General features: G+C 38.1%; 2 protein-coding genes across 3 annotated transcripts in view; both read right to left on the minus strand.

The window, feature by feature from the left end:
• Positions 1-910: 910 nt before the first annotated feature.
• On the minus strand, positions 911-15,534 carry tgm2b (transglutaminase 2b). The gene is made up of 13 exons (XM_032550394.1): positions 15,402-15,534; positions 9,447-9,626; positions 8,382-8,600; positions 7,983-8,101; positions 7,556-7,684; positions 7,286-7,463; positions 7,061-7,193; positions 6,880-6,983; positions 6,557-6,796; positions 4,136-4,411; positions 3,887-4,047; positions 1,790-1,926; positions 911-1,511 (listed from the first exon to the last, which is right to left on the minus strand). The coding sequence occupies exons 1-13, from the start codon at positions 15,409-15,411 to the stop codon at positions 1,361-1,363; spliced, it is 2,037 nt and encodes a 678-aa protein (XP_032406285.1). The 5' UTR covers positions 15,412-15,534; the 3' UTR covers positions 911-1,360.
• Positions 15,535-17,234: 1,700 nt separating this feature from the next.
• Positions 17,235-25,263, minus strand: part of quob (quattro b) — a 35,876-nt gene continuing 27,847 nt past the window's right edge. For both annotated transcript variants that reach the window (XM_032549758.1, XM_032549757.1), the window contains exons 15-24: positions 23,361-23,610; positions 22,850-22,939; positions 22,168-22,392; positions 21,372-21,542; positions 20,758-20,935; positions 19,752-19,868; positions 19,390-19,644; positions 18,919-19,193; positions 18,717-18,780; positions 17,235-18,207 (exon numbers count right to left, since the gene is read on the minus strand). In XM_032549758.1, the coding sequence (XP_032405649.1) occupies positions 18,742-18,780; positions 18,919-19,193; positions 19,390-19,644; positions 19,752-19,868; positions 20,758-20,935; positions 21,372-21,542; positions 22,168-22,392; positions 22,850-22,939; positions 23,361-23,610 (1,600 nt within the window). In that variant the 3' untranslated portion in view covers positions 17,235-18,207; positions 18,717-18,741. The remainder of the gene's footprint in view (positions 18,208-18,716; positions 18,781-18,918; positions 19,194-19,389; positions 19,645-19,751; positions 19,869-20,757; positions 20,936-21,371; positions 21,543-22,167; positions 22,393-22,849; positions 22,940-23,360; positions 23,611-25,263) is intronic.

Consider the following 25,263-nt stretch of genomic DNA (forward strand, 5'->3'; position numbering starts at 1 on the left):
CAGCACTGTTTAAGATATACACATATTTAGAAAAGCACCAGGCAATACAGAAATGCTGCTGCAGATGTACTGTCGGAAATAACAAAAATATTATGGAGTGCTGATATAATATTATTTGAACTCAAACTCTGAAGGGTATATGTTCCAGGGAAACCAGTGTTCACTGGGAAGTTCTCATAATTGTACTACTGCACTAAATGTTCTGCTGGCATCAACAGGGTTCTGGTTTGGTTACTGATACTTAATGTTTGATTTGATGGTACTTAATGGAAAAACACTGGTTCTTAATGGCATTCCTTTCATTAACGCCAACCTCAGTGAGGCTTATCTTTAATTGCTGAATAGTTTCTAGTTTGTTTAGTCTGTCTCAATTTAAATTTCAGAATAAGAAATGACTTTTCAGAGTAAATAAAAACAGCTGAGCAGTCCTTTAATTAAGTGCTGACCAGAAATCTACCTTAGCATCGCTAGTCAAACAGTGTATAGACATAATATCCTGTAGAAAAATTGTTTGCTGCACAAACTTTTTATGACTGAGTCAATTCGCTAATGCAGCATCGCCCAAAGCAAAGAGCCATATACCCAATATTTTTAAAAAAAAGCACTTTATATTTACCTGAGATTGTACATTAATAGTATTCCTCTATAGAGTACTAAAGTATAATGTCTTCACAATTTTGGCATTGTGAACTGTCCATAAAAAATGAAAATGACATTGAAGGGGGTCATTGAGCAGAAAATGTCAAATTACGTTTTTTACATGTTGTCAAAGGAAGAAATAAAATTTACAATTGGAATTGGAAAGCCACGTAAAATCAATTGGGAGTGTCACTATTACTGCCGTATGTGAGACTGAAGGTGGAGAAACTATTTGAAGAGCATATTCCTCTGAAATGAAAGTCACACATCGTCCCATTAGATAATGATTCGTGTTTATTTCACTGTTCCCGAAATATGATCAAAATGTTTATGCATCAGATGCTGCAACAGTTATCACTCTTTGTAAAATCTGTATTCAGGCTCTCACAATTTTTGATTTGTTGTAGACAGGACTTTTATTGTAGAAACTTTTAAAAAAGGTAAGTCCTAATAGCATCTGAAGCGATGCTAATCATTGCTTTAGACTGTGAGAAAAATAGAAATAGAGTTTAAAATATATGCCTTGAGTAACAAAGTTCTCCGCTAACTTATTCAACAGGAAGCTTAAAGGAATGACATAAACAAGAGAAGAGGAAAAAAAATGAGAAAAAAAGCTTTTTTAGTTGGTAGAAATAAAAGAGTTTACATTTGCTTGGAAAAGCATGAATATAGATAGAAAAACAGATGGAATATGTTTCCAAATTCAGGTCTATATAATACTTTATTTTCCAATAATGACATTCCTGTAGCCCTTGACGTGGCACAACTTGTTGCTATCGAAGTCGACAACCAGTTTCCTCAAGCCAGAATGGGTCGGAGTGAAGTAGATTTTAACTTTGGCGTCTTCCCCTGGTCCCACCGTGCAGCCCAACCTGGAAGGTAAATATTTAAGTATTACTTCTCTGAAAGCTGCTTGAAGACTTTGTCAAGATACTCAGATTGCATAAACATTTCACAGATAAATCACTACAGACACAGAACTCTTGCTTATGACTATCTATGGCGGTAATGCAGCCAGAGCAACATGGCTTAACATGTTTAAAATTGCTCTAGGCCAAAATCTAAATGCAAGGATTCTTTTTAATCTCCTGTCAACACAAATTAGGTGTAAACAGGGGATCATTTTAGGTGCAGCTGGAAATCTAGCAACCTCTCGGAAATGATGTTTCCTCCAGTGAGGTTGGCCCCCTCAATGCTGAAGCAGCAGTTGTCCAGCGGCTCTGGCAGAGGGTTCTGGAGGCTGATCTCTGCAGCCAGCTTCCGGTTCTCCTTTGGTTCACCCAGAATCTGTAGAGAACAACCACATTAACTTGATTAAAGTCTTGCAACATTGCAACTAAGACCTTTAGTGTACAGTATTTTGTTAGGATTTTATGTGGTAAACCAACACAAAATAGAAAGTAAGTGTGAAGTGGATATAAAAATCTTATAATTAGATGCTCATTTGTATTCAACTCGCTATACTTTGTGATCCATGAATCAAAATCCACTGCAACCAGTTGCCTTCTGACTGCACCTGATCTGTGTGTTTTTTAATGGCCCAGTCGAAGTTCACCTAAATTGAATCCAGAATTTGTAGCAAGGCTTGAAAAGACTTGTTTATAGATGCCCTCCATCTAAAACTAGTAGAGACTTTCCCCCCAATAGCATACCAGACTTCAAATTAAAATTCACATTTTTGAGTAAAATTTTAGAACTATGTATCTTCCTACTTCATCTCCACAATTAATCAATGCTTTCTGTTGATTTTTACATAAAATCTAATTCAAAATAAATGTAGATTCACGTTGACTGTAATGTCTAATGCTGCTTCATAACACTGTACGACTGATAGAAAGCTTTAGTAGATTGGTATACAGGGATCATCAGAGTGAAATCTACATGTTGAGGTATGTTTACAAGCAATACAGAGCAGCCTTAAAAATGTTTATCTGCAGAAGGTGACCTAAAAAAGCAAATGGAGACAAGAAGCACCAAAGAAGGGAAGGACTGCTTTACAGCCGATGCCTTGCAGCTGTTTGAGAAGTCAGAAGGACTAAAGATAAATTTGAATTCCTCAATGGAGTAACTCTCAGCTTGTGTCTCTGAAGTTTCTGTCATCTACCTCAGCTGTAGTCTCTGTGTGTGTTATGTGTCTCTGAGCGTGACACTCCTGGACAATCAACTGCATACCTGATATTTACAGCATATTTACTCTGGCGTCTCACACGGTCATTTCCAGGTCAAACTTCTACCAACACAGATCTGCGTATTCACCATTCAGCTCTTAAACACGGCATTGAAAGCTTATATTTGCAATTTAACTCTGACTGATTTGACAAATTCTGTACACTCCTACAACTATTGCTTCTGGATAACCCAGCTTAACCTCTTTACCTACTATGTAGCTCCAGTACTATATGTACACACTCAGCAACAATACCTTATAATCACCCTTAAAACGGTTCTGCTCCACTTCATCTTAGAGTCTGTACTGCTTTTGATCTGTTAAAATTACCCGATTGTTAAATAGCTTTTTCATCAACAGTGCTTTGCAAAGAAACTTTTACAGCGACTGAAGTTTTTTACAATTTTTGTGTTACAGCCACACATTTCAGTTCACTGTATTTGAATGTTGACCGATGGACCTACACAAAAGTAGCACAAAACTAAAGAGTGCAAATAGTGGAAGAAAACAGATGTGCATTTGCAAAAGAAAAATCAAATCCGAAAAGTGTGGCATGCTTTTATATTCAGCCCCCTTCACGGTGACACCCCTTAATAAAGCCCAGTGCATTCAATTGCATTAAGATGTAGGATAATTAGTAAATTGAGTCCACCTATTTGCTATTTTATCAGTATAAATCCAGCTGTTCTGCGAATGTTTATTAGAAAACATTATTGAAACATTATTGAAAAAGAAAACATTATGAAGATGAAGAAAATGTAAGAATATCCAAAGCTTTTAATATCTCACATCTGTTAATAGAATAGAATGGAGATTATTGTCATCTATCAAATCTAAATTGAAAAAAAAAAGGCACATCTGCAAACCTGCCGAGACACGGCCATCCACCTACACTAACAGGCTGGGCAACGAGAGCCCAGAGTAACAGGCCAAAGGTAACTCTGGAGGAGCTGCAGAAATGCACAAGAATCAAAACTAAATCTTTACAATAACTGACACACAGAATAACCTCAAAAGGATTTAAAAATATTGGTTATGCACCACTCCTCAAAGTGCACATAAAGTTGGAACTGTACTCACTCTGACTTTGATTTCAGGATTGTCCAGCACGATGTTTCTCATTGCCAGTTTGGCCTCTCCTGTGGAGTAGTTGTGCAGTAGAACTGCCAGCCGAATTAAGTTGTCCTCTGTGACTTGGTCCCCATACTTTGAGTAATTCAGCCTTAGGGGAACTCGCCTCTCTGGAATGTCACACACAAAACATTTTTGACAGAATTAGAACAAGCATCATTTCAGAGATGTCCCTGTCCAGACGGTGGCGCGACTCACCTGCACCTGGTGGGAGCTGCACATTGAGCAGGTCTTTAAAACCACAATTCCCCCCCAAAACTCCGTTGTAGGACACAGCACAGGACCCAAACACCAGGCGACACTTCTTCTCTTCTTCGGTGTTGTTAGTGACAACAGCAAACACGTCAAAGTCGCAGCCCTTCCTCATGTCAGATGTAACTTTGATGGTAACGTGAAGACCCGGGTCTGGGTTCTCTTGGAGAAGCTTGTTTAGGTGATTGGCTTTCTTGAATGCTTCGCGCTCTTCATCAGATCCTGGGAATGTGGAAGCACAATACACTGACTCACAGGAACTTTGTAGTTTAGGTGATCAAAAAATAAATAAATATTCAAAATACTATGTATTATTTTGTCTTATACACACAAGTTGATAACCTGTTGATAAGGAATTTATGGAATAACAGAAAGCTTTAACAGCAATTGATTTGACTGTTTCCAGCAGGCAAACACATTTAGAAAAATGAAAATTATGCATGCAACAGATGAAAAATACTTTGTATTTTCAATAATTACACTTCATATACTCCAAGGAAAACTAAGGTAAAAATAACTTAAACATAGGATGTGAGATTTTCTAATTACATTTATTCAACAGAAGTCAAGCATTTAAATTTGCCAAATGCTTGCACAGGTTGTAAAAACACAGCTGTCTTCTTTATGACCTAATCAGTCTCTCATAACATGGGGCAAGAAGTTGGTTCAATTTTTCTTACACAGCTTCTTCACTGAGCTTTGCGTGCATTTGTTTATAGATGTCCCTCTCTAAAGTACAGGCTGATACTTTCAGTTGGGTGAGGTTTGAACTTCCGCCATCCCGATGACTCGATTTGTTTTCCTTTTTGCACCACTGTGATGGACATTTGTGCCTTCGCTTGGGTTAATTGTTCTGTTTCAGGCTTCGGCTTTTGATAACATCCAGCTGTCGGACAGATAACCTCACATTTCACTAAGGAACTTTCCTGCATAGAAAAGTTCATACTTAACAATAACCTCCAACTTATATAAATGGACTATGTGGTTGCAAATCTACCAAATTTACTGATAGTTGGTATGAGGCGTTTGTGGACATGTGCTGTTTTTTTTTTTTTGTATAACAAATGTAGAAATGCGAGGACTGTGGGAAGCTAATGATGCCTGCACAGTTTGAGCTGTCGCTCTGAGATCTATAAGTAAGCATGTCTCAGAGTATTACTTAGTTTCACCTCGGTGTGAACTTGCTCATATGTCATCTTTTGAGAGGGTTGGCAAATGTGTAATTTTTTCCACTTGTGAAAGATCTCCCTTACTGTAGAGGGATGGATCTCAAATTCTTTTCAAATGACCTTGCAACTCCTACAGGATTTATGGGCTGCAGCAGCAGATGTTTCCCTGTGAAAACTCCTTATCTAATTTTACCTTGGCATTGTGTTAATCCACACTCCTAAGCATTTGCTTTAATAGTCACACAGGCTGTTAAATCCGTTTAATAGGCACATCTATATTAAAACCTACTAATTAATTATTTTGAAAGCAGTTAGAGGAGACATAGATGTCTTGACATTGTTACATTTAAATGTATTTTTTAAGATATCTATATCCTAAATTAAGGTGTTACAATTTTGAATATTTATAAGGCATTTCAATCACATTTAATTCCTGATTTTACAAGGGACCTGGGGGCAGCATTTATATTTTAGCCTAAAGGTCTAGGCGAGTTAGAATAGCTCTGTTCACCTAAATAAGTCAAACCATCATTTGAAATCTACATTTTTTATTTTCTCTGGTTATCTTTTGATTATTAATTATTTGTGCTTGTTGATTTGAAACATTTAAGAGTAATAGAGGAAATCTATATTGGGGAAAATACTTTTTGCTCTTATCTTTTAACTACTATTTTTGTTGCACACGTGAGAATCTAATGGTAATGCATTGCTTGGCCATTAACATATTCAATAAAGGAAGAGTTACTTGCATCTATCCAATGATAATTAATATGAATGGCCTGAGTGCAAATCAGCCTAAAAAATGAAATTTATAAGAATTTAAAGTGTAATAATTTAATTATTAATAAAATAATTAAACTATCAACACAATCGGACACACGATTGGAATATATAATAAATCATTATATCACCAAAATTTTTTGTTTCATGCAGTTTCATTAATTTTCTTATTAATAGCGTACTGCAAAAATAAATAGATTTAATCTGATTTTAAATGTTAATTTTCTTACAAATTATGCATATTTCTTTTTAATTATTTTTAAAATTTTATTTTTGCTTTTAATTATTGACACATTTAAGTAATTGAGAATACAATACTTACCTGCCTTTTATATGTAAGTATATCTACGTCCCATTTTATTCTATCAATGACGCAGAAAATAAATATTTTGACGTTATGAGTAATATATTGTGGTACCTTCAGGGTACTTGTAGAGGTGAGTGACGTCCTCTCTGCTGTCACTGCCAACGCTCTTGGTGCTGATCATCTGGCCCACCAATCCAATTGTGGTAACTTTTGAAGTGCTGCCGTCCTTTTTCTTCATCACTGTGACAACATCAGCATTGACTTCAGCGAAAACAAACGGGGCGTCGTACTTGAACGCAAGCTCTCCCTCCTTGATGGCCCTGAGAGGGATGGGGCCGCAGCAATACACTCCTAAGACAAAGGGGACAATGTCAGAACTGAAAATGACAGATAATAGTTCTACAAAACATATATACTTATTTTAAAAGTATTGCCTTCACTCTTCTCCTGGGGTGTGGGGTCACTAGCCTGCCACCCGTCAAAATCAGGCTTGAGGTCAGGTCTGGTCATCCAGCTTTCCACCCAGCAGTGATAATTCCTGAAGATATATTACACAATGTGAGTGCTCATAATACTGCCAATCACTCATTAAATACAATGTAAGTAAGGTCTAACCAGATCATTTCTCTGGATTGAATGAGTTCCCCATTTTCATTGACGTAACGCTCAATCACCAGGTTGCTGTTGGTGTCGTGGGCAGACAGATAGTTGGTTATGACTCGGCAAGGAATGCCCAATGCTCTGGAAACTAAAACAAAGGACGATAAAGTTTGCTGTTTTTGATTGACAAAAATAATGAGTCATTTTCTCTAAACAGGCCAATAGCCCACCGTTTCTTACCAGAGCAGGCCACGGCAGCAAACACCCAGCATTGTCCGTAACGAACAGGCTGACAGGACTGTGTGTCCCAATTTCGCAGAATCTCCACACTGCCACGCCAAACCAAGGGACTGACGCCTCCCTCATATCCATCTGTCCATTTTCCCAGCAAGACTCCTTTATCATCATTGCAATTCACCTGCCGGACAACAAAAAAGCTGGGCTCACATGTGAAAAAAAAAGTTTTTCACATGTGAAATATAAGACTTGGAGAGGAGTAATTAGTCGTACCATGGCACTTAGCACTCGGGTTACGTAGATGGGGTTTCTTCTCCCTGAGTAGTCTTTTCCAGGATTTCGTAAACATTTGGGATTCATATCCAGAATCCTCAGACAAATATCCAGGATTCCACTTTCGAACTGCAAACACAGCAAATATACTTGATGAATGTTTGCCTGTAGGAAGGTATGCTGTAAACGTGGGAAAACAAAACCAAGCTGGATATTTTCAAGAAGTGCAAACGCAGCACAGTTTATGCACACATAGGTTTTGTAGCGTTTTAGAAATTTCATAGGTTATCTTGTAAGAGCATATTTTCCTCTTATCGCAATCACTCTTATTCAAGCTCATTCAGCACTCTGACAAACTCCTGGCTCATCTGATTGATTGTTTATGGTGATAAGGAGAGGTTAACAGAGTCAGTGTTGGTGTTGGTACCTGGCCAAAGTTCCAAGGAGTGGGTATGGTGTGTTTGCTGCTGCCTCGAAAGATGATCCCATCCTGAGAAAGCACATACTCTGCCAGATTCTGCTCATTGTCCATGTACACTGCATCCGCTGTTGCCAAGACACAGCACAAACAATGTCCCAACGTGAGATCAAACTGGCGGTCCTTTGTTTTAAACAAATTCCTAAAATGCTTCACTGCGGCTTATTATCAATTAATGTACCAAGTTTTGGCAATTATTTGTTTCTTATGATTTATTATCCCCTCTTCTTGTTGGCTCTAATCCTTAACACACGCTGGTGTGAAACATGATCATCTAAGCTCTTGTTAGCTCCACTAGATCCTCTGCTTGACAGACATGTCCTCCCAGATGCAGGCATGTTTACCCACCTGGACACCAGGGATTAAACAGAAGAACGAACTCAATCTTCTCTGATTGGCCCAGGGTAAGGGTGTAGCGGCCAATTGGAGCTTTGGGAGAAGAGCAGATAGACAGGGCCACCATGTCCCCAGGGGGGCTGGTTACCGTAGCACTCCAGGTGGACGTGTCCATGCTAGAAGAGAGACCAAAACGGGCCCTGGTGCCATACTGCTCAGAGGGCTGAGGACCTGAAAACAGCCAAAAAACAGTTAATTAGAAAGAAGAAAGCAAATCTTTCAAAATTGTTTGCAAATTTACCTGACAAGCACCTGAATCTAAACATCTGCAACTGTTCAGCCATACATTTACAACACAGAGGTACCATAAACAATCAATAAATGCTTACCCACTAAACTTCAGAGAACTCTGGAAGATCTTCCAGCAGTGTTGCCGACTAAAGCAACTTTGGCTTTGCATTGTGCTATTCTTTCTGTCTTGAATGGAAGAGCCAACTTGAATCCATCAGAATATGGTTGTGTGTTAAGGCCTGATAGTTATTATCTGTGATTATACACACGCTTCCCTTCTGACCAGCAACATTTCCTGTTGAATTGGGTGGTTTGCAGCTGTTGCCTTATCAGGCTTTTTGTAAGAGACAGATAGATTTTTTTTTTCTATACTGAAGACAAATGCAATGCAAGAGCTACGCTTTCCAGCAATAACAGAAGAGCCTGATTACAGTCACACACAAAAATGTAGGAGGGCTTGACTTCAGCAATGGAAATACAGCACACTGCGCTAAAGATGAAAAGTGAACACATTCAGAAACACCTCTCATGTTTGGACTAGAATGCTGCCCTTTCCTTTACCACCGCTGCTTCCTTTCCCTCTTCATATTTGAACAGGTTGCAAAGGAAATTCACATAAGCAAACACACCCAGTAACAAATGGTTGAGTGCACTCACTTCCCGAATGAGAGGAAGTAACCTCAATGCTTTTTCACCAGAGAGAAGTACACTTGTACAATCCATAATTTAAATGAATTCATAACATTTTTTTAATGAACAAGAACTATTTAAATTGAAAGACTGCACCGGTTTCTGCGATGCAGTCAAGAGAGCTGATGCCCGGCTGGTAGCTCCCAGACCGAAGATACAGACTGACGGTGAAAGGCTGGCCTCTCCGGACGATGAGTCGATCCACTCCGTTGAGGTCAGTGCGATGGTCCGTGTTGTTGAACAAGCACTCCAGGTTCCAGCGCTCAATGTCCAGAGCTTAAAATAAAGCAAACATAACCATCAGTAGCTTAAATAGAATGTGTTTTTACTACAAAAGTGTAAAAACACATGCTTTTACCTGATTCTATCATATTCTAAAAATATTTTTGGTCTTTTTTTTGTTTTAAATTAAGTCAAATTTTGTTTTTCTATTAAGATGCTGTCCATGCATCCTTTAAATGACCTCATATAATACCACATAAAATGTTTTGCTGTAAAGTCAGTGTGTTGTTTAAAAGTCATAAACTTTATTGAGCACCAGTACATAAACCAATCACACCTCTGCAGCTAAATGCATCTAGCTGTGATGGATGTGAAGTTTTAGCGGATAGAAAAGGAGTTTGACTTTGAACGTGACATGGTTGTTATTTCCAGATAAGCTGTTTTGAGTGCTTCAGGAACTATTGATCTGCTGGGATTTTCACTCACAACCATCTGTGGAGTTTTCAGAAAATGGTGTGAAAAACCAATTACATCCATCTATCAGCAATTGTGTGAACTGCTTGGCCTTGATGTCAGACGTCAGGGGAGAATGGGTGTCCTGGTTTAAGACAATAAAGAGGCAACAGTAATCAAAATATGTTGAATGTCATCTCTGAATCTACTACACAGAAAACCCTGAGACTGACGGACTACAGTATCAGCAGATCCCGCATTTGTCATTGCTGTTAATTCATAACTATCTTTTCTAATTTAGACATTATGTGGCTGCATAGTAGGATTTAGTGTGCGCTTTTCAGATCAGATACATAACCACCGACACAAAGAGCAGTTTGTTCGGTTATTTACTATTCATTAAGATCATTTAGTTTCTGCTTGATTCAATAGAAGCTAAACACAGACAGTGTCTCCCTTCTCCAGGGACCTGGCTATTACACACAGAGTCCTCCCCTTTGGATTGTTGTATAAACAAGAGGCTACAGTTCTCTTGTGTAACACTTCCACAGATGGAGATGCATGTCAGAAGGCTAGATTTTCCCCACTTACTAAAGCCCAGTGCAACGATCTTCGCTTGAAGTCCCTATTATGATGTCAAGCCTGGACTAGACTTAGTTGCACAAAGATTTAGCTACAAAGGCTTCCTGCTGTTTCACATAAGTTACTTAAAAAACATTTCTGGGAAGTAGTCAGTGTTTAATCTTGGCCTTCGTCCAAAAAGAAATACACACAAGATGGTGTTGGTACAGCGTTCCAGACCAGGGGCTTCAACATTTCCCTCCCTCACGCCCCTAAACCACCAAACTGATGGACAGACAAAGCAAGAAACCTTAATGGCCCTTAGTATATTTAGACTAGATTTAGTACTAAATAAAACATTTAACATAGTGATCAGATTTCTGAACACTTAATGTGAGCACTTTTGACTAAAATACATTATTTCATGCCTCCTTTCATCAACTTGTTACTTGTGGCCATGTTAATGTCTATTTGAAGACATAACTTTGAAAAGATACAGACAAAAATTGGTAATCAGAAACCGTACCACTCGTTATCAACACCTCAGTGCCCCACTTGGAGATGCGACTCTTACACTGAAGACTTCTTTTCTAGATCATTGGCCAGCGGGGGGAGACGTGGGCCCCCTCTTTTTGTGAATTTCAAGCCTTAAAAAGTCAACACATTTTTTCATCTAAGCTTCTGCAGATTGTGTGATTAATAAACAGAATTTCTGAATTTTAATGGGAAATGAACTTAAATTGAATCGGAAATTTATGTTCCAATTTAAGTTTTCATCATTTAAACTCGCCCACCAATGATAATGTTAAGATTTCTTTGTTGTTGTTGTCAATAGGTCTGTTTTAAAAACAGAAAATTATTTTCTGAGGAAATTTACAACTTGATAAGTGTACCCAGGTTGTCCATTGGTGGTTGATCATTTCCACCACAGCACATGATTGTCTTTCCTGGGTGTCCCTGTAATAACCTGATCACCTATCCTGCCTCTCACTCATTAACCATTGGAGACAGACAAAAGGAAAACTCTCTCCTTCCACCCAAATGATTCTGGAAACATTAAGTTGCTGAAGAGCATTACTTGTTTAATAATTGATTTTATTGATTACCCTTATCAACCCACTTTTCTGTAGCCTCGCTTTTAAAAATGAACCATGTTAACCCATAACCCAACACTTCATTGTTAAATCCAACCAGAACGAGACCAGCAGATGTTTGACCCAAAAGCAGGTTAACAAATTAAATTGGGTTGTTTTGTTACCTCATACTTTTAAGAGTGTGCTGCTCGATTAATAACATGAAGGCATGCCCCAAGATTTACGAATATGATGTCTGAAAAAGGAATGAGAAACAGATGCTCAACTTTCTGCAGAGATTTATGCCCTTTGTTGGTAATTAAGAAGAAAAAACACAACACAAAGCGAGCGCTAGCTGCCAGATGGTGCACATTTGTGATATAAAGTGGAACCGTATGCATACTTGACTTTCAGCTAAATCTGTAGGGGTATCTCACTACCAGAACGGATTGTAAGAGGAGAGATTCCTGAGATTCCCTGCCTTTTTCTCAGTGTGCCTGTGCCTCTCCTCTCGTTCCTTAAACCCTGAGGGAGAGGAGAGGCACAGCACAAGGGGACTCTGTCATCAGCAACACTTAGTTCAGTATGAGCATTAAAGGGAAATTAAATAAAGATGACTTAACATGGTAGTAGGGACCAAAAACACTATTTTAGTCCAGGAAACACAAACAAGCAAACACTCTGACGTGAATGAAGTTTTCAGTCTCACAGGTAACACCCACTCAGACTCCAGGTCTACACCACAAGAACTTTTTAAAATAAAAATGAATGCTTTATTCGTGTGGAAAACAGGTGCCACTTGTGACGCCATAAGGCTGTTTAGCAATAATTTGTTGACTGAAAATGTGTTGCGGAGGTGGAAATAAATGTACAAATAGGAAGGAAAAACAGGTTCTGTTTGCTTTTCAGAAGTTCTCTGGTGACAACATGAAAAACAAAATGTAGCATTGACCAAAAAAAAAAAAAAAGGTATCCAGAGCTCTATGAGACAGTTATTTACTCCAGCCTCCAACTTGATGCCTGCGTGAAAATACAAACATGGAGAGTTGCTCTTTGAATGTTTCTGAATACCTTCACTGGGCGTCTAACGCAAATCATTCTGGAGTGATGGACTCTCAAATATAGAGTCAATTAGCGGTAGCTCAGAGCTGCACCTGTTTTCAGAGGCTATTATAATCTCAGAGCAGCTGTCTACTTAAACATCAAGCTGAAATATTTTTTATGCTTTCATGTCAGCAAGACCTTTCCTTCTGGCTCTGTGCTGCTGATTGATGTGGATTTAAATTTTTGCCATGTTATGCTGTGTTATCATTATGCCAATGATGAAAATAGTGATAAAAACAATTTATTGCTTATTTTGTGGGTAACTGTTCGGCTGTGAATGTATGGCAGAGCATTCAAAGCACCAAATGCTGCTCTTGAAAAACATTCATCTTTGAAATAGGCTTCTTCAGATCTGGACAAAGTAATTTCATTTGATCATGTTTTAGAATTTACTGATATTTATTGACGCTCTGGAGATTATAGTAAAATTAAAAGTTCTGATGATATTGTCAGTTTGGGGGGGTTTAACGCCATTAATTGGAATTCATTGAGACAACGATAAATCAAAATTATTATTTTTATGATAGGAAATTTCTCATGATAAATGATAAACAATATGACAAATGTCCACCGAGAGTTCATCTGGTGTTACAGTACATATGTTGTAAATGGGAGTTTGCATGTTCTCCCTGTGCATGCGTGGGTTCTCTCCGGGTACTCCGGCTTCCTCCCACAGTCCAAAAACATGACTGTTAGGTTAATTGGTCTATCTAAATTCTCCCTAGGGGTGTGTGTGTGTGTGTGTGAATGGTTGTTTGTCCTGTATGTCTTTCTGTTGCCCTGCGACAGACTGGCGACCTGTCCAGGGTGTACCCCGCCTCCCGCCTGGAACGTAGCTGGAGATGGGCAGCAGCACCCCTCCCGACCCCATTAGGGACAAAGGGTGAACAGAAAATGGATGGATGAATGGATGTTTGTCCTGTACGTCTTTCTGTTGCCCTGCGACAGACTGGCGACCTGTCCAGGGTGACCCCGCCTCCCGCCTGGAACGTAGCTGGAGATGGGCAGCAGCACCCCTCCCGACCCCATTAGGGACAAAGGGTGAACAGAAAATGGATGGATGAATGGTTGTTTGTCCTGTATGTCTTTGTGTTGCCCTACGACAGACTGGCGACCTGTCCAGGGTGTACCCCGCCTCCCGCCTGGAACGTAGCTGGAGATGGGCACCGGCAACCCTCCCGACCCCATTAGGGACAAAGGATGAACAGAAAATGGATGGATGGATGGATGTTGTAAATGGCCATTTCGATAGTGTGACTGGCACAAGAAATCAAAAACCAAAAATGTTAGTAATGAATAAAAAATTATATTAGATAAAACTAAGTCTGAGATTGCTGGGGTTTCTTTAGATTTAGTTTCTAGTACGAAGCAGAGTTCTTTCATTTAATTATTGCTGGATTTTGCTCCACAACTGTTTGGTTTCTGCTCACTGGAAATGTTTGCATTACTTCATTTAGATTGTTTGCAAACAGCAACAGTTTCTTTTGTAAAACCATGAGACTATTCAAGGAGTAGTGAAGACTCACTGTGAGATGATACAGGCAGAACAGGAGGGTTTTCTCAATGACTGCCAGTCAAAAAAATATTTACTACTTGCAGGAAGCAGGAAGTGGGGCGAGAGCCAGCAGGGTTACAGTCCAACTTTGAACAAGACAACTCAAAGAGTAACGTTACACAAGTCGAGGCAATAAAACACTTTTCTCTAAACAGATTTTCTCAAATATACTATCAATCATAAAGGAAAACAGAAATAAAAGATAACAGTTCAACTTGAACAATTTAAGTCACATAACTAGAAAAATCTACATATGCAGCACAGCTACATGCTGCAGCAGTTGAGAAAATTAGCAGTTTAAAGCCATCAGGCTGTTGCCTGTCTAACTCTTTACTGAGTATTTTCTCAGTATGTACCATCCATATTCATAGATAATTATTATAATCATTGCGTAGAGCAAAATCCACAAATCTAAATACCCCACAAAATTTATTTTTTTTCTCCAAATTTTGATGTTTTAGATTAATTAGTTTCACCAAAATAATTTCTATTGGCCAAATGCTGAAAAAATAAATGAGACTGAATTAAAAAAAGAAAGAGAAAAAAGATTCAGAAATTTCCATAAGATGACTATGTCTATGAACAATTTGAGAAATCCAGATGATGTTATGGCATTGCAAGCTTCTAATAGGCTATTTCACAACAATGAAGTTTATTGGATGTGGACGTATTTACGTTTTGCAAACAGAAATATTTGTAATTCTACTGATCCAAACTAGTCTGATTTTATATCAGGCAGAGAGAAAAAAAGTTTTTTTTATTGCAGTCTGTAAATCTGATTTAAAGTGGAAGTTTCTTACTTATAATTAAGACATGATCTGTTTTCTGCTAACAATAAGTTTCTGTATATTTGTCGTTCAAATATAAAAGGTTCATATCGATCTGAAAACCTAAACGCGCTTGCACTATCAACCAAGACGTCATTAAACCACAAATATGTCTGCGGTGCCGAGAACCAATCAGCGTTAGCTTGTAAGCTTATGTTGTTTGCAACCAGTAAAACAAGCGCATTTTAAGCAATCTAGGTTTGTGACAACCAGAATAAGTTAGATTTAACCAAAGCGTCCAGATGCATTTCCTTACCTTGCGCCATAACTGCTGCGGTGCTTTTCAAAGTTTGAGGTTCTGTTTGAATGAATGTCTTGCTCAGTGCAGAAAGCGACGCCTCTCTGCTGTTATCTCGGTCTTCTATTTAAACCTCCTTGTACCAGTCAGAGTAAGGGGGTGTGACACAACCCTCATTAAACCGGAGTGGGGAAGAAAAAAAAAAGGACGACCCGAGGCGAGAGTTGACTGCATTGCGTGCAGAAGCTGTATGCAATAGTGATTCACTCACTCACCTCCTGTCAAATGTTTTTTTTCCGCAGAAAACGTCGATGCACTTTTTGATAAAAGGTCACTTGGACCGTTTCTGCATCACCCAGAAATTAAACATGAGTATTACTCATATTGGCTACATGAGTAATAATTAAAAATGAGATATGTGGTTTCTTTCAAAGCCTCCTGTTCCTCAAAGACTTATACTTGGAATGTGTTTAAAGTTGTTTTATTCTATATTTTTGAAAGAAAAGCATTTTTGTTACAATTTTATATAAAGTATATTAAAGTGCCACAACTTTACTTTTTTCACGTTACAGCCTCAAACTAAAGAGATTTTATTTTGACAGATCAAAGCAAAAATATCTGTAAAGTACAAATATCAACGTTTTTCCAAATTTTATTATAAATCTGGGAAGTGTGCCATGCATTTGTTTTTATACAAATGCAACCTCATAGTTTCTCAGCTGCATCGACATAGATGGATTTTGCAAAACTACAATGGAAACACTTTTTTTGCATCACACGATTCACGTGATCAACAGCCGGATGTTGCTACTGTCGGAAATGATGAAGAGGAAGACAGGAAGTAGGTATTAGGATGATTATTAGTTTTTTTGTTCTGACATGTTCCGCTGGTTGCACCAGAGCGCTCACAGCATTGCACAGTTCATAAGAACTTGTGTGTCATTCATGCATGTTGATTCGAAAGCTCTTCTGTAAAATCACTGACTACAATTTCACCGTTCCCAAGTAAAAGGGGTTTGTCGCTCCAACGCCGAAATAAGGCGATGCCTCACTACAGCACAAAAACCATATCCGTCATCTAAACCAGGGCCGGCCCAAGGCAAAGCAAACTAAGCAGCCGCTTAGGGCCCCAGAGCCACTAAGGGTCCCCCTGATTTTTTATTTTGTAATAATTTCTATGTCATTATAATATCAAAAACAAACAATTTCACCATGAAGTGATTTGTTACAATAATATATATTTGATAATGTATGTAGAAATTATTATTTTATTGATAAAAAGAAAAACAAATTGCTCTTGGGGGCCCCCGGTGGCCGCGGTAGGTACTGCATGCTTTGCTGGTAACGTGAGCTGCTACATTGATGAGCTACTCTATGCTGTATTTGGGGATATGTTGTTTGCTGCTGGGCATAATCATTTTGTGGCTAAAACAAACATTATTTTTACATCAACTTCTAAGTTATGTGAAAATCATCTGAAGGCACAGAATCAGTCCAATACTGATCCAGATTCTCAGGGGGAAAAAAACTTACCTGGTATAAATTAAATTTTTAGCTATTGGAGTAACGCTTATAAATAAAAACTATTTTTTCTAATTATTTTGTTGTTGATGAAAGGAATTTTAAAAAGTCTTTCCAAACCAACCAGCCCAATGTGAAAATGCCAGCCTTGTTGATCTATGATTGAATTATGAATAAGTATCTTTTTTTAATTGGTTTTTGTAATCAGACACTGCTGAATCTGTAGATTCAAGAAGTGACAAAAATACAACTTGTGTGGCGACATGTAATAGGCTAGAAGAAGTCAAAATCAAACACTCCATGTTCTGATTTAAAGAAAAAATAATGAGGTAAGAAACAGTCACAATTATTTTTATTACAAAACACTTAAATACAAACACAAAAAACTTTGTGGGAATATTTTTTGTGATATCAAAAGCTAACACATTATGCACTACCTACTAGTAATGCAGTTTAAATGGGCTGAAAATGAAAAGAAATACTTTAAAAAATAAAAGCAATTTTATATCAAATGTTAAACACCAAGTTATTATATTTAGGCCAACAGAATTATTACATGTTTTCAAGCCACTGTGCAATTAACTGCAGCACTGCAATATGATAACCTGACTGTAATAATTTTATGATCTACATCTAAAAATATCTGATTATAACAACTAGAAATCACATGGCTTTATTTTATGTAAAGTCATACTGTATGCATTCGAAAATCAAATTTATCTCAGATCAATTAAGATGTATTTCTAAGTGATTGCTTTAGTGGTGATATAAAAAAAACTGTTTTTTATTTTTTAAAAAAAGCTATTTACAAACTTGTAACAAAATATAGAAACAACTGGAAACGATGGTATGCTCCACATGGACTTGGAAGTCAACTGGAAAATCCTCTGAAGTCGAACTTCCAACTCAAATATTTGAGGTTACTCACTAACCCAAGCTCAAAATGCAAAATGATTGGTACTGTCACTTTATAAAGCATAAAAGTGGCAATAGTAAATAAATTGCGTCCAATGTTTTGTATCTCGTTAAATCAGTTGGATATATCATAGTGTCCAACATCTATTTGTGAACGCATTCCTTTAGTGCTTAAATGAATAAAACACAAAGAAATACTTGTCATCTGTAATAGTAATAGTGGTTAACCTGATCACTGAGTACAATAATTAACAGTTCCCACTGGTTTTCCGTCTCCAACGAGGTGTAAAGTCCTTCCTGGATCCGACTTCCAAGGCTCATGGGTGCAGCAAAAACAACTTTATTCAGGGCTGACGACCTTCAGTGAGCGTTTATTTCTTTTTAACCTCTGGAGAAAAATGAAACATAAAAAATACAACCAAAAAATAATTTATTCATGTAAAATTCAAAAGTGCAAATAACAGTTTAATTCCTATCATCTGTGTTCCAGTGGCACAATTAGATCTCCAGAGAATGTTTTTTTTTTTTTTTGAAGAGTCAAAGGATTCAGTGTTACCACTGATAAAGATTTGCTCATGTCTGGATCATCAACAGAAGCCAAATCCAGCTAGCTGACAGCTCTCTGTGCTGCTATTTGATCACTTTAGCTATCTTGGATCAGCTGATCCTTATATAATTAAAACAGTTTAAATGAGACAGCGATGTCAAAGCAAAAGTAAAACAATGCATAATTTACATCCATCAGAATATACATAAACTACACAAAAACAGAGGTGCAATCACTTAATTTCCTCTCCTTTAGACCAAAGTAGCATTTTGTTTAATACACCAACACACTTTTCAAGACAGAGGACAGTGTGACAGCAGTTTCAAGTATCAGTTCTATGCTACACTTACTTTATCCTGTACCGCATCTCACATATCAAACCTCTGTAGACTTTCCAGCACTTGTGCTTTCACCCTGAAAGATTCATAATTGAATTTTAATTACACCATCTTATAAACTGTGTATTTACTAATATAGACACTGCAGGCAAATATATTTTATTGTATTGTTTTTCAACCATCTGCAGAGTAAATTAAAGGCCCTGCATCTCACCTTGCTGTCAGGCAGATCCTCGGTCTGATGCTGCTGCTTGAGTTTCATCCTGGGTGCTGCTGGTGATGGGCTGCTCACTGCAGATTCTTGAAGAGTGTTTGGGCTTTGGGAAACGGACAAAGCTTCAGTGGAACGAGCAGATCCAACTTCTTTCAAGGTGATGATCGAGGCGCAGACAGAAGAGCTGTCCTCCATCTCTCCCGCAGCGGAGCGGCAGCTGTGACTGCAACTGCTGAAACCACTCACGCTCTCACCCGACGACTCGGAGCTGTCCACTGGAGGACGGAGAAACGTGAAGGAGTTTACCAACTGCACGGTTTTACTTTGGTGTTAGCAAAACCTTCTACCTTGACAGAAACAAGTTTTGCAAAGGAAAATCCTTGCCTTTGCATTGGAAGTAATAACCCAGATCTTAGATTGCTAATGTTGTAAAGGAAATGTGAATCCTGCCTTCTTCAAATTTTCACTCACATAGTAAGTTCTGATTTCCACTCTCACGGTCCAATTCATCCTCTTCTAGAGATCCAGGCGGTGATACATATCCCACAAGCCCCCCTGAAACCACCCTTCGCTTTGGACCACCAACAAATCCAATAGGGGGCATGGAACCGCGTCCAGAGGAAGAGGAGGAAGAAGAACTGCTGCCTGAACCAACAGATTTTGGTCGTCCCTCCAGAAGCCCACCCTGTGAGCCGCACGACCCCAACGAGGACAGCACCTTGTTTTCTGCAGGGACATTGGAAATTATGTTTTCATCAGCGGAAGGATGACCAAACGTTATAAACCTAATTATGAAAAAAAAAAAGGTCATAGTATTTGCACCAAATACTCACCTCTGCCTATCAGAACATAGTTTATAGCTCTGTCACTGATAGCCGCTTCGCTGGGCTGGATGTCCATGAAGGGCTTGTTTCCAATACCCAGGAACACTCTCTCCTGCATACGGACCTCTGAACAGATAAGACAAATGTCAGCTGACAAAGATTTAAAACTGACAATGAAGTGTCTCTTTATCATATAAAAACTGCAATTGTGAAACCACTGAAATAAATGTACATTGACTTGCAGAAGTATGATCTCATTAAAACAAAAATCTAAAAATACAAACTGTTTGACATGCAAAATCATTTATGCTATTATCCCTAACAATTCCTTAAAATTGACATAAATGAGATCTTTTTTATTTGTGATTTAATAAAATCCTCATCGGGATTTCTAGGAACTTGTACAGTAATCAGAAGTTTCTGGGGTTTTTTTTGTTGTTGTTGTTGTTTTGTGATAGAAAAGTGATTTATCCAGGGTGTTCCCCAACTCTTGCCCAACTCTAGCCACTAAGCTGGATAAGCAGCTATATTTATATTTTCACACCATGAGCAGAATGGCAAGAGTATTAAAAAAATCTTCAAACCTCACCGTTAGTGACCTGCCGCTCTCAGCATCAGTTCCCAGATAGATTGTACAATGGGAAATGGCCAAATATCCCCGTTTCTGTTTTCTGCAGCCTTATGAAATGTTGTTTAGAACGACTTATATACAGTCCCATTGGCAGAACGGAGTTGTATTGAAGAAAAGTGGCAATAAATGTGCCACAAGTTTGTTAGTTTCAAATTCATAAAACTGGATCTTGCAATACTTACTGGAGGTTTCATATTAAAGGTTGATTTGTTTCAGAAGTTTTCAGTGTGATATTAAGCAACTTCAAGAAAATGTTTGATTAAAGTTTTTTATAGATATATATTTATCAGAAGTTTCAATACATGTAGCTAATACTACAGCTCTTACTAAATGAATTCCCCACATAGAATTGCTTCGCAAATCAAAGTGCGTTTATATTTGTACCCCTGTTGTGTATGGCCTGCTCCCACAGGATCCGCTCCAGGTCTTTGGTCCAGGCCTCCTTCACTTCCCGGCTTTCAGCTTGCAGTGTGTATGTGTCTTGGCTTTTCCTCTTTCGGAACCAGATCTCAAAACACAAGCCGCTGTCACCGCTGTTCTGTGTCATGCCAATATCAGACGTCTGAATACAACAGAAGGACAACATGATTTCTTAAAACTGGTGCTTCAAATGCAGCAAAGCAGTTCCAGGAGCAGGAGGAAATGCCAAGCATGCGTAAAACGTTAGATGTAAGTTGTGTTTATCTTTGTGCAGAAAGGAAGAAACAGAAACAAACAAAAACATTGCACTCTTCTGTAAGTGTGAAGTACAGTCCGTTTTATATGTTTATTTTTGTTGTTTTAAATTTATTCAGAAATCTTTGAGGGGTCATTATCGTTAAAATAAAATAAAAAAGGACAGTTGTTGAAGAAGCATCTGATTAGCTTAGTCAGTTTTATCCGTTACATAAATGCTCCTTCTCAGCATGTTAGGAAGTGTTACGAAATCTTGGACAAAGAAATGTTTTTCTTTCTGCAGGGTTATGTTTGTGAATGGACATGCTGAACTAAATGGTTACCTTGAAGGACTGTTTGTAGACGTATGTGTCATTTCCCACATCCGTCTTTCTGGTCTTGCTGAAGAGAACGAGGTCTTGAAAGAGGAAAATGTGACGGAGACATTTCTTCTTCCTGAAAGTTACCAAGAACTCATCCTGGCGTATCAACTGACCTTGTTCTTTCAGATTGACCTGTGCATACACAAGAGGAAGTGTGGCTATTTAAAGTGAAAACAGTTTTTCAAAGGAAGTTTCACTTTGTTTACTATACAGTCTCTGTTGGAATATCACCAATTGCTCCTGAAAGGTTCAAATGGACAGAAGTCAAGCAGCATAAAAAACAGAGGTTTCTTATTATTAGAGCATCTGTTTGCCATTGAAGAAATAACTGTATTCCTGTAGATTCAGCTCCATTCCAGCTGCTGTTGCTCACTGGATAATGGAGCTTCATCGTACGCCACACAGCAAAGTTCAGGGAAAAGTTCAGGAGAGATTGATGATCTGTCATTGTTTCTAACTCACCTCCCTCCCATGCATGTCAGGATAACTAACCTCACCAAACCAATGAAAGATGAATTTTCACATTATCAATAAAGTCGCCTTCTTGCATCTTAGAGTCTATTGCTACTGCCAATTCATCACTAAGTCCTGTAAAATTGCCTAACACCACATGGAACGGATCCTGTGTCTGGAACTCTCCATCTTGTATTTGTTGCGGCATTGTGATTTTAAAAGTATGTAAAGGAAATACAAAACGTTAATCTTGCTTGATATTGTTTTGATACTAAATTAAAACAACTACTGCGTCCCCGCTTACATCACATTGGCGGATGGCGTCCATGGCCAGCAGATTGTTGCCGTGGCGAAGCTGGAAGTGGATGACTTCCAGAGCTGCCTTGATCTCGGCGACCTCTTTCGTTTGCTCCGGTCCACACTCCCTCATCACGTCCTGCAGCAGCAAGCTGTACTTACTGATGCGCTGCACAGGCTTCAGCAAGTAGGACCATAAGTCCATTTTATCCCCCAGCTTTAGCTGCTTTTGCTGAATGACGCAACAGAAACAAAGCAGCACTGTGGTTAGAGTGCAGATGTGGTATGAAATGGTGAATGAAGGTTGTTGGGTTGAATTTACCAACAATCGAGTTATACATACTGTATATATTTTTAAGTGGGCTAAAAGTCAGTTTAAAGCCATAAAGTGAACTTATGATGTAAGTGGTTTGAATGTGTTTGTTTAATCCAAATGGACAACACAACTGTCAGATTAGTATTTTTGAAAAACTTGGTGTAATTTTCCTTCAACTTCAAAGTCATGCACCACTTTTGTTTTGGATTATTTCAGAAAATACCAATAAGATCCAGGAAGTGACAAAATATAAACCAGGCTAAGAGGTAAAACAACTTTCATGAAGCACGACATCCAGCGAAATATCAGGTGGTTTTCCCTGCTACAGAAAATAACTAAATTATTTTTGGGACCAAAAAAAAGGGGTTCTCACCTTGAAAAAACTTTTTCCATGATTGGTAAGAAGAGAGTCTGACTGGGGTTTGTTTTTGCTGTAAAGGGCATACAAAGCAAAACTCTCTCTCTGAAAGAAAGGAACAAATAAACACCATCAATCATCACCTTTAAAACTATTTATGTCAGAATGTAAAACGCAAAGCATAAAGGTGAGAACAATTTTTCGCACTTCTTTTAGTCAAACACTTACTCCCGTCCTGTTTAGGAAATTAATCGTTTGAATTGTTAGAAAGAAAGACAGACATTTTTGGAAGCAGCAGACGTATTCTCAGTCATCAGCTATGAAACATCTGGAATGGTTTTCACTGGAACTCATTATGGTGAAGTATCCAAATTTAAGGTCAGAACTGAAAATCGTGACTCCACACTGATTAAAATCTGCCAAATTACAGTTGGCTCAGACAAAATCTTGATTAGGGTTGTAATAAATGGGACTTTATCTATTATTTATTGCACACAGTGCAAGAGAAAACAATTCAGGAACTCACATGACGCAAAAAGCAGCGCCCGACTCTGAATGGTTCCTTCACGCAGCTCTCCAATTCATCCGAGAAATAGTGATGGTGAAAGTCGTGGAGCTTTTCCAAATTCCCGAAAATGCTCCCCCTCTGGCCCCGGAGGTCCTGCGGGACGTCTGCTCTCTCCAGCTCGGGAAAATAGTGTTCTCTGACGTAACCCAGAGCTTTGACATACTCCCGCTCTGTGGACAGGAGCTCCTCCAAGATCTTCAGGACTTTCCTGTTCCAAGAGTAGGAAATGAAAAATGCAAATTTACTGATTTTATAAAATTGCTCTTTTCATTAGCTATGCATATCACATAATTTTCTTCTTGATCCATGTGAATATTTCTTTTACATTTACAGCTGAAACCACACATTGGTACAGAAAATACACGGTATTTCTCGTTGTCTGACATTTGATTAGACTGTTCCTGTTTTAGATCAATTAGGATAAACCAAATATTTTTACTTCCTAAGCCTTTTTAGTTGCTTTTTTTGTTTTTGTTGTATTATTGTTTGTTTGTTTTTTTTTTTTACTTTTTCCAAACTAAGAGATTTTAATACTTTTTCAGAGCATTTTGTAGAGCTGTTTTTTGTGATGGCCCTTCCAAACGATTGACTTAATTGTCCTTAAGCCACTTTGTAAATAATTTGATCAGTTGCTTAGGGACATTGTCCAAACTATTTGTACCCAAACTTCATGGCTGATGTTGCTTCAACATTTCCACACAAAATTCACTCATCATGATGCAATCTAATTTCAAAAGAAACATCACCAATCCCTCTTGCAGCAAAACACCCAAAACAACATGACGCCGCCACCCAGCGTGGAAAGAATATTGGGCTGATACAAACCATTAATACTACTTGCCAATATTTTTCATTTAATCTTATTCTGAGTTACTACATTTTCTGTGGATGCAATGTTACAGTATCCATTGCATCCACAATAGATACAATAGTACAATTGATACAATTGAACATTGTAAGTTAGCAACTTACAATGTTGCAAACATTTTGCTAACAATGTTGCTAACATTGTAAGCAACATTGTAAGTTGCTTACAATGTTACAAGTAAGCAACTTGTAACTTTTTAACACCTTTGTTACTTATACAAACGTGTTACAAGTTACAATGTTACAACTTGTAACAAGCAACTTACAATGTTACAAGTTGCTTACTTGTAACACCAGATGCGTTGATATACCCATACTGTACAGTTGAGATGATATTCTGGTTTGAACGTTTCCTTCTTTTTCACCCAAATCTGACAACAGTTATTATTGTCACATAGGGGAGAATAGAGCACATCACCAAATTCTAAAGTTCCCTGTAGCTCAAAGAATAGACTTTAAAATATTGCTAGTTTATAAAACACTAAACGGTTTAGCACCACAATGCATTAAAGATCTGCTGTTGTTGTATCAACCTTCCAGACCTCTCAGGTCTTCTGGTTCTGGTTCTGCTCTGCATCCCCAGAACCAGAACCAAACTTGGAGAAGCAGCATTCAGCTTCTATGCACCAGAAATCTGGAATAAGCTTCCAGAAAACTGTAAAGCGAAACACTGAGTTCCTTAAAAATCAAGACTTAACACCCACCTGTTTATAGTTGCTTTTGTATCATAATAAATGAAACACTAACCAACAGTTTGATGTGTAATGATGACACTTGGAAAAATTTAATGTTTCAGCTGTTGATTTTTGTGTGTTTATGATGTAAAGCACTTTGAACTGCCTTGCTGCTGAAATGTGCTATACAAATCAAATTTTATTGATTGCTTGATTGATTATGGTCAAACTTTTATTCATTTCTGTTTCCAGAGACCAAAGGACATAACTCAAGTCTTTGATTAGTTTGAACAGCTCCAATATATAAACATAACATCTTC

This window comes from Xiphophorus hellerii, chromosome 20 (genome assembly GCF_003331165.1).
Source record: "Xiphophorus hellerii strain 12219 chromosome 20, Xiphophorus_hellerii-4.1, whole genome shotgun sequence".
In the NCBI taxonomy this organism is placed as follows: domain Eukaryota; kingdom Metazoa; phylum Chordata; class Actinopteri; order Cyprinodontiformes; family Poeciliidae; genus Xiphophorus; species Xiphophorus hellerii.

Coding starts and splice junctions, on each gene's coding strand:
- tgm2b (XM_032550394.1), bottom strand. Junction 4,048..4,135: donor GCAGCTCCCACCAGGTGCAG/GTGAGTCGCGCC, acceptor GTGACATTCCAG/AGAGGCGAGTTCCCCTAAGG. Junction 1,927..3,886: donor ATCCTGAAATCAAAGTCAGA/GTGAGTACAGTT, acceptor TGTTCTCTACAG/ATTCTGGGTGAACCAAAGGA.